Raw genomic sequence first — 17,658 nt, forward strand, 5'->3', positions numbered from 1 at the left:
TTGCTACTAAAGGCAGGCTATTATAAAGCACATCTGAACATTATCCCACTAAGGGATCAGAAATTTTGTATTCGTGTTCATCTGGGCAGATGGTGTATGAAGGAAAAAAGGAAGGAGGAGCTTTTATGTCTTAAGAACTCTAGGTTTGAGCTTGGGTGTGGTGGCTCACACCTGTAATCTCAATACTTTGGGAGGCCAAAGTGGGAGGATCGCTTGAAGCAAGGAGCTCAAGAGCAGCCTGGACAATACAGCAAGACCCCATCTCTACAAAAAATACATATAAAAAAATAGCTGGGTGTGGTGACACTTGCCTGTAGTCCCAGCTCGGGAGGCTGCTGTGGGAGGACCACTTGAGCCTAGGAATTCAAGGCTGCTGTGAGCTATGATTGCACCACTGCACTCTAGCCTGGCAGCAGAATGAGACCCTGTCCCTAAAAAGCAAAAAAAACCCTCTAGGTTTGATAAATTAAAGTCAGAAAGATATAGGCAACTGTCATTAGAGAGAGAGTCGAATGGTTGTGTCCAGCTGGGTGAGATGGTTTCTTAATATGGAACAATGGAGGGTGTGAAGTTGGAGAACCATCATATTAAAGATCTCAGTAGGCTTCAAAAGGAGGAAATGCTCACGGTTCCCAATTGCTTCTGGAATGGAGTCTAAGTTGTAGATATTTCCATGAATAGATACTGGAATATAATTATTGAGAGAGTGTCACAGTAGTCATAAAGACGAGATTCCCTAATGTAATTTGATTCTAGTTTTTATTTTTTATTCATGAAGTCAGTTTTCATTCATTTAATTGTCTTCATTTCTTTGTATCTCTGCCATTAATGTGAAGGAAGGAAACAGAGGTCCTTACTCTAATTCCCTCTGATTTTATCATTAATGTAGCTCTGGAAGCCATTTAACAGATTAGATAGCCAGAAAAAAAATGTCATTTATGTGCAACTAGTCATCAAGTAATTATGCTGTCTAACTAAGGTTCCATGCTATACCCCCAGGACTCCCTATTTACTAATCAACTCAGGTAGAATATGCATTCTGGTAAATTGAACATGGTGTAATGATGTGAAGCCATACCATCTGCCCTTATGTTAAATATTTAAATATTACATTTTAAAAGCACAATTTACATGTTATTCAAACAACTATGTTTTGCATATAGCAGAGCTTTTCAAAATGCATTCATGTATTTGAAAAGAGAAAACAGATTACTTTGTGAGTATTCAGTTAATAAATTCTTGTTTTTCACTAAATGCAAATATATATTATACCATTTTCTTATTTTCAAAACTATCTTGAAAATCTGCATTTTGTAACTGGATTCTCTTGGAACCTAAGGAAACTAAAGCTTTTAAGAAAATAAAATTATGCTAAGTAGTTTTATTGGAAGAACAAAGAATTTTATTGTTATTATCTTGGACTAAAATGTTCTCATCCATTGGCTCTATAGTAACAGTAACAAGTGGAGCAAACAATTTCATAAGTTTGGACTAGAAAAGCCGTGAATGAATAAGATTCCTGAGAGAGTTACAAGGGTTGGAAGAAAAGCTCCAGTTCAGTTTATTCACAGAGAAAGATGACTGTAATGAAACAAAATAAGGGAGAAAAAATGCATCTAGTGTTTGTGTATATTTTGACCACATTAATGCACTATTTGTGATGCACAAATTTGCTGTCTAGCTCTTGTAATTAAAAAAGCAGAGGAAGTTTTTATGTTTAGTATAAATAATTTGCTATGTTCATAGCATTTTTGCTTTGTTTGCATTATTAAAACACACTAACCTTTTTTTTTTTCTAAATAATTGCACAGAATTTGTAGTCAAATGTGTTGGCCTAAGCAATATCTTGCCATTGGAGTACATTCGCATTCCCTTCCAACATACTATATCACAGGGCAATGGTAGAGCTGCAGTCTTTGCAGTTTAACCAGGACAGTTTCTTTGTGGTTTCACCTTTCTTTCTGAAGATTTCTCTTGACCTGAGCTCATTAAATAATTTTCTGTAGAAAGTGTGAGGGAGTGTGTATGTGTATGTGTGTTTGGGTACATGTGTGCTTGTGTGTGTGCCTGTGAACATGTGTGTATTTGTATTGTATTTTAAGCAATGACTATCTAAGCATTTTCTCAGTATCATGAGTCATTAGGGAAATGAAAATCAGTATTACTTCACATCCACCAGGATGGCTACAGTAAGAAAAGATGGATAAATACAAGCATTGTTGAGGATGTGGTGAAACTGGAACCCTTGTACGGTGCTGAAGGGAATGTAAATGGTATAGAAATTTGGAAAACAATTTTGCAATTACTCAGAAAGTTAAACATATAGTCACCATATGAGCCAGCAATTTCACTCTTAGGTATATACCCCAGAGAACCGAAAACATATGTTCATAAAAATTGTACATGAATGTTTATAGCAGCGTTATTCATTAGAGCCAAAAAGTGGAAACAAATGTCTATCAGCTGATGAATGGATGAACAAAATGTGGTATAATCATACAATGAAATACTATTTGACTATAAAAAGAAACAAAGTATTGATACCTGCTACAACATGGATGAACTATGAAATCATTATGCTAAGGGAAAGAAGCCAAATACAAAAGGCCATATGTTGTGTGACTTCATTTATATGAAATGTCCAGAATGGGCAAATTGATAGGGACAGAACGTATTAAAGATTAATTGTTGCCAGGCACTAGGTGGGAAGTGAGTGAGTGACTGCTAATGGGTATGGGGTCTCTCTTTGAAGTCATGAAAATTCTAGAACTAGATATACACAACCTCGTGAATATACTAAAAAAAACACACACTGAATTGTGCTCTTTAAGATTGAATTTTATGGTATGCGAGTTATATTTCAGCTTTTAAAGATGAATGCTAAATCCCAGTTATGCCTAGTGTTCCATTATTGGAATGCTAAGCTTATGGGAGTTATTTATATCCTACTGTTCAAGGTCATCACCAAGGTCTAGTTTTTCACACACAAAAAATTGCAACCTCCAGCATAAATGGGTTAAGCATCTGGAAGGTCAGGTATTAGCAAAGTACTGAGTTTGAGTGATAAGAGGACTCTTGCCAAATGACTTGAACAAACCTAAATTTTCCCCTGTTTCTTGGAGCATATACTTCAAATATTCAAAACTGTTAAATGAAACTTACCAAAGGCATGAAAGTAGTGCTAATGATATAGCATTAATATATTTCAATTATATAGTGATAGACTTTTCTTGAATCGTAAAGGGGAAAAAAAACATACAATTTAAGAATATTTTGGTGAATAATTTTGGAATTTGTTATACTTTTAGTAATATGGAAGTCTCAATCTTCAGAACAGCATTTGATTACTCCCATTAAGACTCTATAGTTCCTGTCTTTCTTGTGAAATTAATTTTGTTAGTAGCAGACACCAAATTGGGAATAGAATTTATAACTGGTATATATTCTTGCAATTTAATGGTCTCAATTCTTATTGAACATTTAAATCTGGAAATTGAGATATATACTGCCTTAGTAAATGATAATGATGAAATATTTTCTGCTTTGTAAGTAGAATTGAAAATCACTGTAATTAGTTTCTTTTCCCTTTTACTCCTTTCTGTCCCCTTGAGACACATTGGTTTCCCAAGTTATGAATTCAGTTTCTTTTGTTTGTTCTAGCTGCTTAGTCTTTCTTATTACATACCTGTTTAATTTTTAATTTCTCATTAAAAGTAAATATGGCTAATTTTCCTATCAATATTTCAAGAAACCTTCCATTTCTCTCTGCTACAACCTTGATATAGTACTGTCTAGTCTGTATTATTACATAATTAAAATGGTTTTTTTTGGTCAAATAGTTCTGGCAAAGCAACTTATCAATACATTTTAAATGGATCAGAGATTTATTTCTGTAATGTTGAGATTAACGTTATAAATACTGTCATGGACCTAAAAATGCTAAGTGGAATAGTATGTACAATGCTCTGAGAAAAGTTGTTAAAATTGCAGGAAACATACTTAAAGATGAACGTGTCATAGGTATTCAGATCTTCTTAATCAGTTTCATTTATCATATAATGTAGACACATTAAAAAAAAACACTAATCTTGAGTCATTTGAGAAATACAGTTGGGCCTCCATATCCGTGGATTCTGTGTTCATGGATTCAACCAACTACAGACTGAAAATTTTTGGCAGGTGTAGGGTGGGAAATGGATGATTGCATCGGTGCTGAACATGTACAGACTTTTTTTTTCTTGTCATTATTCCCTAACAATGCAATAAAACAACTATTTGCAAAGTATTTACGTTGTATTAGGTATTATAAGTTACCTAGAGATTATTCAAAGTATATGGGAGGGTGTGCATAGGTTATATGCAAATACTACACTGTTTTATGTAAGGGACTTGAGCATCCATCGATTTTGGTATCTGTTGGAGGTCCTGGAACCAATCTTCCATGGATACCCAGGGACAAGTGCATTTACTAAGCATGGACCATATGCCTGTCACTGTGTATTTGTGGTGATCCTATGGTGGCTCTGAGTACTGTTGGTGATCAAAATGGATAAGGTTATTCCTGCCCTTGGTTGTTTATACTCCTGTCCTTGGCTGTTTATACTGTAATCCTGGAGCTACTGATTTGGTAGCACCCATGCAACTGGAGCATAGTGACTGATGCAGAGACCAGCTTGAGATGAGACCACCTGGGTGGTGGGCAGGGAACTGGTGATATAAGCATATAGTTATGGGAAAGAGTTTGGACTTATTCTTGCTGTGATAACAACCCATCAAAGGCTTACTACTGGGGAGTCCAACTTCAGTTTTATACAAGATTATGCTAAGCAGTGGTGGAAAACAGTTAGTGGGTATCAGAGGAGAAGCAGAGGATTCAGTTGGTTGGATTTTATGGTAATCAGGCAAGCTATGATGGTGACCCAGACTAAAGTAGTGGCCCTAGAGCTAGAAAGAAGTAGATTGATAAAAAAACTGTTTAGAAGAATTAATAAAACTTGATGGATAGGATTTGGGAGTAGCAGGGTAATAAGGTTAAGGTCAAAGGACATGTCAAGGACCTTTCTACAGAATCTTTGGCTTGAACAACTGGATAGGTGGAAATCCCGTGTCTTGAGGTGGAGAGCATGAGAGGAGGAGCTGATTTGGAAGGGGCAGTCCAGTGTTCAGCTTGGGGTACGTAGAGTCTGGTGGGGAGGGTGTGTTTGTAAGGTACGAGAGCACGGAGACTGTCCTTTCTTGAACTCTGGTAACTGGCTTGTGGTCTGGATACAAGTTATAATACATAAACCGTTTCTAAAACCCAACAGATTTTACAGGTTTTCAGTTCACAGATAAGTTGCTATAACTGATGATGCCTCTGTGATCTTTCAGATAGCGCAGCGCTCTAAAAATATCTATGTATTTGATAGTCAAAACATTAACAATATTCATTTTATAGTCAGTGCTCACTTACTGTGATCTGTCTTCCTTGGTGTTCCTAGAACCGTGCCTCTCTGGCCCACAAGGTCAGGTTACAGATTTGATCTTTACATGGTTAAGTTGGATTTTCTAAGTTGTCTTTTGATAGGCTGCATCCCTCACCTTAGATGGCTGACTTGGTAACATTAGGAAGGAAACTGCTCTACAGTTGTTATGAACTAGGACTCATTTGTCTTTCCTACTACTTAAGACTCAAAACATATGTTCTACCTACACTGGGACTCTAATGGCCTTTGTTTACAAAGGTGGAGCCCAAGAGATAAGCACTTCTCACATTGGCTATGGTTATATCTCCTTTGGCATTAAGTATGCATTTATGGAGAAGTAAAGCCACACAATTTTACTTCTCTTTTGATTTCCTGTGGACAATATTTTTATTCCTTCAACAAGTATAAGTAGGCCATTTAAAGGCTGGGAAGATAAGTGTTTTGTTATTTGCTGTACCTCCAGTGCCTGGCACAGGGACTGGCATGCATATGGCACTTGATAAATATTTATTAAATACATGAGTGAAAGAAGGAATGGCTGAATCATTGTTCTGTGAGAAAGGATAATTCAGTTTTCAGAAACCAAGACAGCAAGCAAACTATATTTTCCTCTAAGATTATGTCCCTGGAACCTGCTGAGAAATCAAAGCTGAAAAATAGAAATTTGGGCATCATCCTGATAAAAAGAATTACAAAAATCATGAAAGTGGAAGAAGCCCTTTAGTGTGTGCAGGAGACAGTAGGGATAGAGGAGAAGTGAACAGCAGAGAAACAGGTTGGAAGGAGGAGTGAAGCCTCAGGAAAGCAAGGTGTCCCATGGAAGCAGGAGCCCTCAACAGTGGAGAGCTGGGAGGTGTGAAGGGATGCAGACACAAAGACACCTTTTCATCTGGCCAGAAGTAACTTAGGAAAGTACAATCAGAGCCTGGAACACAGTGTAAAGTAAAACTGGGAATTCTGTCCTTTTATCTATATTCTTCATTACTAATGATTGTAATTGAGGGGCAAGTTTTTCTTGAGCAAAGATGTAATTAGTTTTGATTTTCTGCTACATAAAGCCCAGCATCATAAGACACTCTTGGCAATGATATTGAAGGGTTTATTTTGTCATTTCTTGTAAGCTGATTATTTACTGATCAGTGATCAAGGCCAGTTTTTTCATTGTTCCTATTAAAGGTAATAATGTTTGATATATATAATATACATATTTATGTGTATGTGTGCACACGTGTACACACATGTTGATAAATTTAGGAGAATTACAAAAAAGTCACAGTAGGAAAAGATTTGAAAATTGACTTGAGTTCTAATGTGAAAAATATAGGTCATTTATCTAGAGTTATTTGGGAGCATTTCAGTTTAAATTTCATTAAATTCTCTAGTTCATAAGAATGCTACAGAGCTACAATAATAACAATATAGAAACTTGGGTTGTGCTAATACATGGGGTTGTGCCAATAATGTGTGTGTGCATGCATGTGTAGGTATATGGCTAATTGTATGTGTATGTGTGTGCATGCATATGTAGGTATATGGCTAATTGTGTGTGTGTGTGCATGCATGTGTAGGTATATGGCTAATTGTGTGTGTGTGTGCATGCATGTGTAGGTATATGGCTAATTGTATGTGTGTGTGTGCATGCATGTGTAGGTATATGGCTAATTGTATGTGTGTGTGTGTGCATGCATGTGTAGGTATATGGCTAATTGTATGTGTGTGTGTGTGCATGCATGTGTAGGTATATGGCTAATTGTGTGTGTGTGTGCATGCATGTGTAGGTATATGGCTAATTGTATGTGTCTGTGTGTGCACACACACATTTGAGTCTTTTTGGGATGTTACCATTTGCAAAGGAATTAATTCTCACATAAGTAAGTTTACTTTATAGAAATGAAAGTAGTAGCTACTGTTTATTCTGCAGCTCTTTTGTTCCAAGCATGTTACAGTAATCCTGGGAAGGAGGTTTTATGATTCTTAAAGTGACGAAATTGAAGTTCAGAAAGTTTAAATGATTTGCCCCAAGTCACAGACCTGGAAGATAGGAGAATCCTGCCTTTTTTTTTTTTTTTTTACTCTAAAGCTCATGCATTGTCCAGTGTGCAGTTAGAGTCCTTAGGGTATAAGAGTGAATTACCTGTTTGGTTGGGGGCCAATTAATCTCCATAGAGAAAACAGAAACCATTAGATGAGAACTTTTTCAACATTTTGCACCTAATCTATTTAATATCCATAGCTACACCTGTTTTTCTTTTCTTTCTGTTAAGAGGAAAAGGCTCTTGCCTCCAAGCACTTCATCCTTTTTGTTTATCTGTGTCTCGGCCTGCACCTCGTCCCTTACTAGCTTCTTCCCATGAGCATAAACCAATTTCTCCCTGTCTTAGTCTGTTTAGGGTTGCTATAAATACCTGAGTCTGAGTAATGTATAAAGAAAAGAGGTCGATTTAGCTCACAGTTCTTCTGGCTTAAAGTTCAAGATTGAGCATCTGGTGGGGGCCTCAGGCCACTTCCGTTTCGGTGAAAGGTGAAGGGGAACTAGCATGTGCAGAGATCATGTGGTGAGAGAGGAAGCAAGGGAGTGGGGAGGTGCCAGTCTCTTTTAACAATCAGCGCTGGCAGGAACTAATAAGAGTGAGAACTCACTCACCCCCTGACCCCAGGGAGGGCATTCATCTTTTCATGAGGGATACTCCCCGTGACCCACTCAAACACCTCCCATTAGGTTCTACTCCAATACTGGGGATCGGATTTCAACATGAGGCCGGGCGTAGTGGCTCCTTGCCTATAATCCCAGCACTTTGGGAGGCTGAGGCAGACATATCACCTGAGGTCAGGAGCTCAAGACCAGCCTGACCAACATGGTGACACCCAGTCTCTACTAAAAATAGCCGGGCATGGTGGCACATGCCTGTAATCTCAGCTACTCGGGAGGCTAAGGCATAAGAATCATTTGAACCCGGGAGGTGGAGGTTGCAGTGAGCCAAGATCATGCCATTGCACTTCAGCCTGGACTACAGAGTGAGATTCGGGCTCTAAACAAATAAATACACTCATTCGTTCATTCATTCAACATGAGGTTTTGGAGGGACAAACACCTAAACCATAGCACTCCCCAAAGGCAGTACCTTCTGTATTAGTTGTAATTGTTGCATAACAAACCACTCCAAAGCTCAGTGAAGTAAACCAAGTACCATTTATTTAGCTCACTGTTTTGTGGGTCAGCAAATTAGGTTGGGCTCAACTGGACTCGCTTGTATATCTGTGGTCAGTTAGACAGCTTCACTTCTGGAGTAGTAGCTGACCAGTGGCAAGGACCTTCAGGGTGACTGCAGTCTGTACCTTTCTTTCATTACCCAGCACACTGGCCTAACGTTCACATGGTTGCTTGAGAGGGTTTCAAGAGAGAAGCCTATAAATCATCTTGAGGTGTAGGCTGGGAGCTCATGTAGTATCCCTTCCTCCACATTCTGTTAGCCAAAGCATGTCACAATGCCAGCCCAGGTCCAGCGGGGTGGAGAAGCGGGCTAGTAAGCCATGGAACTTCTCATTGTCATTAACCCCAAATCATATTGTTGGGATCAACAATATCACCCTTGATTTGGGGTTAATGTTAGATCTCATAGTTCTTATAGTTAGATGACCACCTCAGGCTGCGTTTGTGCCTGTGCTCTGGGTTCCCTCTCTCACTGCAGTTAGAACATCATGTGGTCACTGTTGGTTTATTTCTCGGTGGAAAGTGAGCCTCTTAAAACCAAGGACTGTGTATCAACCCGGGATTTGGCTTGTAGAGGAGGTAACGAAAAGCTGAAGTTGTTGTGAAAGTAGACGTCAGACCATTGGTATCTGGCAGCATGGAAATTGAGATTCAAGACAATGTATGCTTGTGTCTTCAAACTTGCTTCTTGATGTTTAAAAACTTTGGAGCAAACTCATTCTAACATATCAAAATCAAATATTTCTTTGAAAAAAATGGAGGGGGTAAAGAATCCTGGCTAGGATTCTGAGTAGAAATCATTTAATGCTTGCACACTATCTTTGTAGGTTTTTCATGAGGTTACATGTTTGTTTATAAGGAAGTCAAGTTAATTTCGTGACGTGTTTGTCAGAGAAAACTGTCCATTAACTGATGCATTGGGATTTGGGATAAAATTTCTATTCTAGAATGTAAAATGAAGGAAGGGTGTCAGTCAGCATCCTAGATATTACTGTAGAAGATGTTGAACATAAATATTTCTGTTAGAATGAGTAGTAGCATTTACCTCATGGGAGTTTGTCTTGAAGTGAGTATGTCTTATACGTGTACTAATTCTTAATTGATGGTTTTTCACACGCATTTTGTGTTTTAGGTTCAGCTGTCTGTGTATCTCCCTAGATACCTAAAACTGACTACCTGACCACGTTTTCCCATTGCTGAGCTATTTCCCTGATATCTGGCCATGCAACGAAGATCAAGAGGGATAAATACTGGGCTTATTCTACTCCTTTCTCAAATCTTCAATGTTGGGATCAACAATATTCCACCTGTCACCCTAGCAACTTTGGCCCTCAACATCTGGTTCTTCTTGAACCCTCAGAAGCCACTGTACAGCTCCTGCCTTAGTGTGGAGAAGTGTTGCCAGCAAAAAGACTGGCAGCGTTTACTGCTCTCTCCCCTTCACCATGCTGATGATTGGCATTTGTATTTCAATATGGCATCCATGCTCTGGAAAGGAATACATCTAGAAAGAAGACTGGGAAGTAGATGGTTTGCCTATGTTATCACCACATTTTCTGTACTTACTGGAGTGGTATACCTGCTCTTGCAATTTGCTGTTGCCGAATTTATGGATGAACCTGACTTCAAAAGGAGCTGTGCTGTAGGTTTCTCAGGTAAGGGAGACAAAATTTTGAGGTTGCATGCATAAAGGAAGCAAGGGAGGTGTGGCTGCTGTCATTTTATGAAGTGTGGGTCCCTAGTTGGTGAGAGGAACCAAATTCTGAGTGGTTAATGGCTGCTGATGCTTTGCATCTTGAAGAGGAGGCTGGAGCATGCAGGGACTAGTTTTTGCTATTTTACATTATGCTGCATCATTCACTTCTAGACAGTCTGCACTAGGACCTGCTGGGAGGTGGTTTTATAGAAGACATAGTATTGGAAATATGCACCAGCTCCATATGGTAGGGTCACAGAAAGACCCACAGATGTATTTGTAATAGGGAGGTCTCAAAAAGGGTGACTGTGCTTGGGAAGTAGGCTCAGTGTGCTGTCTCTGGTTACCAACTTGTCTGCACCTGGTTAGACAGAGCACGCTCATCTGCAACAAGTTACATGAGGCAGATTTAGTATTTACAGTTAGGCAGCAAGGGACAACAGGAGCCTAGGATTCATTGTGAGCCCGTCCTTCAAGGCTCGAAAAGCTGCCCAGGGCTGTTGGAGTCTTGACTGTGTGTGCTCCTTTCATGCAGAGAAGGAACCCCGAAGAGGCAGCCAGGTACAAACCTGGGAATCACATGAATCACTGGGCAAAGCTTTGAAAGACATCCTATTCGGGGAGAGGATTAGGCTGTTTCAGCCAGCCCCCTTTTATCTCAGGGTGTTGAATTTCCAGCATATTTCCACAGTTATTCTTGAGAACTACAAGCGAGAAAGGAGGGGGAGAACTACATAGGTCCAAGTCCACCTGGAACTGTCCTGCATATGCCTCTGGATGATTTTGTTAATAAATGCACCACACCCTGGTATGGCATGCTGGTCCTGTTTTAGGAGTCATGATAGTCACTCTGCATAACCTAACCAATTTAATTTATACAGCAGATCCATGTGGAGATGGGATTGTCTTGATTTTATTTTATTATTTATTAATTGTTTTGAGACAGAGTCTCGCTCTGGCGCCAGGCTGGAGGGCAGTGGCGTGATCTCGGCTCACTGCAACCTCTGCCTCCCAGGTTCAAGTGATTCTCCTGCCTCAGCCTCCCGAGTAGGTGGGACTACAAGGCACGTGTCACCATGCCCAGCAAATTTTTGTATTTTTAGTAGAGACGGGATTTCACCATGCTGGCCAGGATGGTCTCTATCTCTTGACCTTGTGATCCACCCACCTTGGCCTCCCAAAGTGCTGGGATTATAGGTGTGAGCCACTGTGCCTGGCCGTGATTTTATTTTACTTTTTTTATTTTTAATTTTTTTTTCTGATCACCTGCAGACTGTTGAGGGGTTGTCCTGATTTTATAGATGAGGAAGCCAAGACCCAGAGAAGTGAAGTCACTAGCACAAGGTTACCCAGCTAGGAAGCGATGGAGCTGGGATTTGAACCCAGTCTGCATATTAGCTGTATGATGCATTGTCTCTCACCTTCTTCGTCACTAGTTCCTTTTTACGGATATTTCATGGGACCAAAATTTCCAGCAGGATTTAAATTAGGTGTTCTAAATACTAGAATGTGAAGGGGAGGAGAGAAGTAGTCCTGAAACAAGGAAATCTAATCCTTCCTTCTGCTTTTCCTGACATCCTTCCCCTTTCCTTCCAAGATGTATCCTTATGCAACTAATTGTGGGAGAAGAAAGAATGTATGCCCTGCCTTCAACATGTTTTTCCATAGAGGTTAGAAAAATACAAATTACTGGTATTTTTTATTGAGTTAAAATTTATATAGCATAGCTATTTTATAGTGTACAGTTCGCTGGCATTTAATACCAATGATAGTATTGTATTCACGTGTTAGGTATTATGTATTTAGTAGCATACTGAACACCAATATGAACTTCTGTATTTAGAAACATCAAAGGCGTGACTGCCTTTAACGTTGTCTTTTTACCAAACGCAGGACTTTAAGGAATAGGGTATGTTTTAAAGCACAAGGTTGGATGTAATCGAATAATCATTTTCACTTTTAATTGGCTTTCTTTGTAAATATTGATACTCCTATTTTGGATTGTTAATATTTGCATGTTCTTCATTCTCTTTTAGGAGTTTTGTTTGCTTTGAAAGTTCTTAACAACCATTATTGCCCTGGAGGCTTTGTCAACATTTTGGGCTTTCCTGTACCGAACAGATTTGCTTGTTGGGTCGAACTTGTGGCTATTCATTTATTCTCACCAGGGTAAGTGTTTTCTTTTAGGGAATACAGTTGAAGAACCTGATGTTCCATGGAGAAAAAAATTGCAATAATAACAAGGAAACCACTTGTTTTCCACAGTGAGGTTTGTTCTTTATCTATTAGGACAGAATCAAGCTTAATGGTTTTAATGTCAGACATTTCTGGGTTTAAATCTTGTTAACCATTGAGCTGTATAATTGTGGGTTACTTGTCCTAACTGAGTTGCAGATTCCTCGTTTTTTGACTAGGAGAAACTTTTATACAGATTTGAGGATCAATATTAACTGGCCAATCAGCTGGTTAATTCTGAAAGCAATATTCCAAAGAAGCACATAGAAACCATATAACTATAAAAGATTAAAAGCTATACGAGATTGTTGAATTACTTGATTTTATATAACAGACTTATAATTTTTTTTTTTTTTTTTTTTTGTCTGTCTGTTTCTGAGACGGAGTCTCACTCTGTTACCCAGGTTGGAGTACAGTGGCGTGATCTCAGCTCACTGCAACCTCCACCTCCCCGGTTCAAGCAATTCTCCCGCCTCAGCCTCCCAAGTAGCTGGGATTACAGCTCCTGCTACCACGCCCAGTTAATTTTTGTATTTTTAGTAGAGACAGGGTTTCACCATGTTGGCCAGGATGGTCTCCATCTCTTGACCTCGTGATCCGCCCACCTTGGCCTCCCAAAGTGCTGAGATTGCAGGCATGAGGCACCGCGCCCGGCAGATCTAATGCTTTTAAGCCATTTTAGCTGTCAGTTGTCTTGGTAATAGAACTTTTTAAACAAAAGGCTTTACTTGACACTCAAAATGTGAAATGGATCAGCTCTGAAGTCTTTTGGGTTGAGAGGTGGCATGGGGCCCCTTTCACCGTACTCCCATGTTGCTGTGGCTTCCTCAGAGGAGGCACCTCCACAAAACCCTAGAGCTCCAGGAAGTGCAGTTTCAGAACTGCTGATGTAGATGAATTTTTTCCCTTACAGAGAAGGATTTGGAAATTCGGAAGGTTAAGAGATTTGTCAGCAAACAGTTTGTGGTAGACACCAGCCTCATGAGGATTCAGGCCCCCGACTCCTGTCTGGGGCTCCTGCCTATTCATGCTGCACTTTCTTCCTTTGGTTCCTTTCTCTGCTTTTTGTTTAGAAAAGGAGGATAAGTTGTGTTATTTGTCCGCCTCTTCCACCAGCTTCACTTTCCTTAATCTGTCTTGTACAACTGGAAATACATGATGTTTGTTTTTACTGTGGGACTGGACGTTGGCGAAGGGTGAGATTCAGGAAGGTTCAGAAAGAAGGAAGATTTCTGTTTGCTACTGTTCTTTACAGACAGTTTTTATTTTGGTTTTGATTTGTGTGACTGTGCTGGGTGTCTTACCTTATGCGAGAGTATTCTCATTGGGCTGTGTGTCAGCCCGGTAACTCTGGGTCCTTCTTTAATGCTAATTTCCCATCACGGGCAGCCCCTGGCAGCTGGCCTATAAATGGCAGTGATGTGGCCCCTGAGTACCACTCATTTACAATTGCATTGCTACTTTTGGCAGTTCCACGAAGAAAGTCTAACAAAATCTTCAAAGTTTTCTTTGAAAAAGCATCCAGTAATGTCTGTCCCTTATCTGAACAGCCCTCTCTATACCTTGTCACTCAATGCTCCTCTGACTTGCTTGATGTGACTTGGTTCTCTGTGTCAATGATAGGCTCTTGTATGTGACTGGCAACACCCAGCATTCATATGAAAATCACTCCCTCTGCTATTTGAACTTTTATCCTGTGATGAATCCATTGAATAACAGTGCATTTGATATTCTTATGCAACTATTTCTGAAGAGCTTTTATGCATTTCACTTTTTAGGGTTCCCCCCAACTTACATGGAAAAGGCATGGTTGTGTTTTTGTGTCATATGCATATTCTGTGTGGAGGGACCGGTAATTCTGAGCTTGGGAAGTAAATGAAATTTCCTGTCTTTGAACTTGAAATCTTTTGATTTTTAAGATTTGACTGCTGTGAATGATAAACTTCTAATATACAAGCATCTACTTATGCATGTATCCAAATAAAGACTACACTAAACACCGGTCCAGGAAACCTAAGCAGTGAATGCTTCTTTGAGATGGATCTTGGAAGAATGGGTGAAACTGGAGCTCTCTTTGCAATGCATTGTTATTTGCCTGATGGTTGTCAATTAGAATTTTCATTGGGAAAACACTGTAAATCTTTACAACAAAGCTTGCTTTATTGCAGGACTGTATGGGCTGCCCTTTGGGAGGAAAAAAAAAATCTGCCAAAGCAAACATTTGGTGGACCTCTGTGTTTTATGAAAGCCACAGAATTAGTAATTTCCGTGGTTACAGTTACAGAGTTTCATGAAGGAAAGCCACTCCAAATAGGCATTGTGAGGAGTATGAGGGGTGTGGACTTGATGGCAGAGTGAAGCAGTCTCACTCATTCACGTGGTGCTTTTGCTTCTCACAGTCTCTGTGTGTACTTACTTCAGAGGTTGCTCTGCTTCACACGTGGCTTTCCATTTTCCTTCATGTCCTGGGACCCTGATAGGTGATAGTGTCTGAAGAGGCGTCCAAGGAGGGAGATGTGCAGTCCACCTCTGGTGCCTCCTTCCTAGACCGGGCTCCTGTCCCTTCCCACCTCCTACCCCCAAGATTCTGTTGATGGAAGGAAGGGGGATGTGTTGCCTGGTTTTACCTTCTAGCCAGATTATGGACCTCTGTGCATTCTCACCTGAGCCTTAGGCCATCTAGACAGAAAACCAAAGTGGAGAATCATGAACATCACCCAGAGTAAAAGAACCACTCAGCAACTGTGCTAGAGGAGAGCAGTTGAATGTGAGGGGGCCAGGCCCACATACTGGCCGTGGGATCTCGGGCAAGGTACATAGCCTTTCCGAGCCTCATTTTCCTCACCTGTGAAATGGGATATTACTTACCTTCTCTGTTTAGTAAGTCAGTTTTAAGGAGTCATATGTGAATGACCTCTTTATAAACAATAAGAAGTACTCAACCCTTTTATTACAAAGTAAATCTCTGGATGTGTACACTGTTCCTAAATAGAATCATACCTAATTTCTTTTTCTTTCTAAAATTAATAAATCAGCTGTTATTTACTTTTGTTTGTTTGACTTCCACTCCCTGCTTTCCTTTGCTCCTACCTGACTTTTTTCATCCTTAATGACAGCAGTCTAAAAATGCCCATAAGCCACTCTTAAACACTAGATAAGCAAGCCTAGGCTGCATTTGGACCCTGGGGTATTACAGTTGACCCTTGAACAACTTGGGGTTAGGAGTCCTGAGCCCCATGTAGTTGAAAATTCGTGTATAATTTTTGACACTCCAAAGACTTAACTGTCAATAACCTACTGTTGACTGGTAAGTCAGCCTACCCAAAAACTGGTAAGGCTTTACCGATAACATACACACACATTTTGTATGTTATATGTATTATATACTGTATTGTTACAGTAAGCTAGAGAAAATAAAATGTTTTTAAGATCATCATAAGGAAGAGAAAATGTATGCACTATTTGTTAAGTGGAAGTGGATCATTATAAAGGTCTTTATCCTCATCATCTTCACATAGAGGAGGAGGAGGAAGAGGAGAAGGAGTTGGTCTTATTGTCTCATGGGTAGCAGAGGTGGAAGAAAATCCTCATGTAAGTCGACCTGCATAGTTCACACCCATGTTGTTCAGGGATCCACTGTATTTGGTAAAATATGGCAGCTGAAAGCATTACCCCCTAGGCTTTAGATACTGTTTTATTACTAATATTTGAGAAGAATAAAATTACTTTGATCCAACTAAAAACTCTTTGGCTAGATTGATCAAATGAGATAAAAAAAATATGTATTTTTTTACTTGTTTCCATTTTTTATTATACAGATTTTCAATTTACTTATTTTCAATTTAAATTTTATTTTCAATTTATTTTCTACTTGTTTCAATTTTTTATTTTCAAAAATATTTATAAATTTATAAATTTTCAAACATAAAGAAAAGTTGATGCACCATTTGACAGTAAGTTGTAAACATAGTAGCTTCACCCCTAAAAACTTCATCAGGCGTCTCTTAAACATAAAAATATAATTTTGCAAAACCACATTACTGTTGTCATGCAAAGGAAAATTAACAGTAATTCTTTAATGTTGTTTAGTAATTGGTTCATGTTCAGATTCTCCTAGTGTTCAAAATGTCTTTAATAACTGTTCTTGTGGCCCAAGGAGAACCAGGATCCAAAATTCACGTATTACCTTTGATTATTATATTTATTTATTCTTGTATTCTAAGACGGTCTTCCCACCTTTTTACTTTTCCATGAAATTGACATTTTAAAGATATCAGATCTCTTGTTTTCTAGAATATCCCACACTCTAGACTCGTCTCCTTGTTTCCTTTGGGGCTTGTTTAACTTGTCCCTCTATCCCTTGCATTTCTGGAAACTGAAAGTTAGGTCTAAAGGCTTAATTACATTCAGATTAAACTGGCTCTTTTTTGGCAATAATACTCCATAGGGATGATACATGTTTCATTACATCAGGAAGGACATACATGCTAGGTGGCTCCTCTGTTAGGAATTATAAGTTTAATTACTTGGTTAAGGTAGTCTCCATTATAAGGGCACATTTATCCCTTTGGAATTAGCAAGTACTATATGAGGTGACACTTGGACACCATGCAGATAACTTGTTTCCAGTAACTTTTTGTCTTACGGTTTTTGTATAGATCAGTGGTTATCCTTGTCTGGATTGTTTATTTTAGGGAGACTTATAAAGGATGACTTTCTCATTGGTTATTCTTTTTACACTTGTTTGATGAGATTAATTCGGAGTTGGGGGTTAAGACCCCAAGGCAAGGAATTGAGGAAGATGAATGTTTGACAAAGGCTGATCTTAGTTTTACAGACTTCAAGCTTGTTTGGTTTTGTGGGTTCTCCTTAGGAAAAAGGTACAAAACTGCACAAAAATGTAAAAATTTTAAAGGAGAAAGGGAAAGACAGTTCATAAAATTTTAAGAGCTGACAAATATTATAAACATGAAATCCATAAAAATAATATAATATTAATTCCCTAACACACCTCTGTAATATTTTCCCCACAGGTTTTGCTGCATGCTTTT

At 39.0% G+C, this 17,658-nt stretch overlaps 1 protein-coding gene across 6 annotated transcripts in view; it reads left to right on the forward strand.

The window, feature by feature from the left end:
* The window catches only part of RHBDD1 (rhomboid domain containing 1), a 164,225-nt gene that overhangs the window by 19,513 nt on the left and 127,054 nt on the right, over positions 1–17,658 (forward strand). For 5 of the 6 annotated variants that reach the window (XM_017887018.1, XM_017887024.1, XM_017887020.1 and 2 more), the window contains exons 2-3: positions 9,809–10,331; positions 12,409–12,541. In XM_017887018.1, coding sequence (XP_017742507.1) covers positions 9,899–10,331; positions 12,409–12,541 — 566 coding nt within the window. In that variant the 5' untranslated portion in view covers positions 9,809–9,898. Of the gene's footprint in view, positions 1–9,088; positions 9,256–9,808; positions 10,332–12,408; positions 12,542–17,658 lie in introns of those variants that run through there. The other variant, XM_017887023.1, reaches the window with a different exon arrangement.

The sequence above is a fragment of the Rhinopithecus bieti genome, unplaced genomic scaffold (assembly GCF_001698545.2).
Source record: "Rhinopithecus bieti isolate Rb0 unplaced genomic scaffold, ASM169854v2 scaffold_15336, whole genome shotgun sequence".
Lineage (NCBI taxonomy): Eukaryota > Metazoa > Chordata > Mammalia > Primates > Cercopithecidae > Rhinopithecus > Rhinopithecus bieti.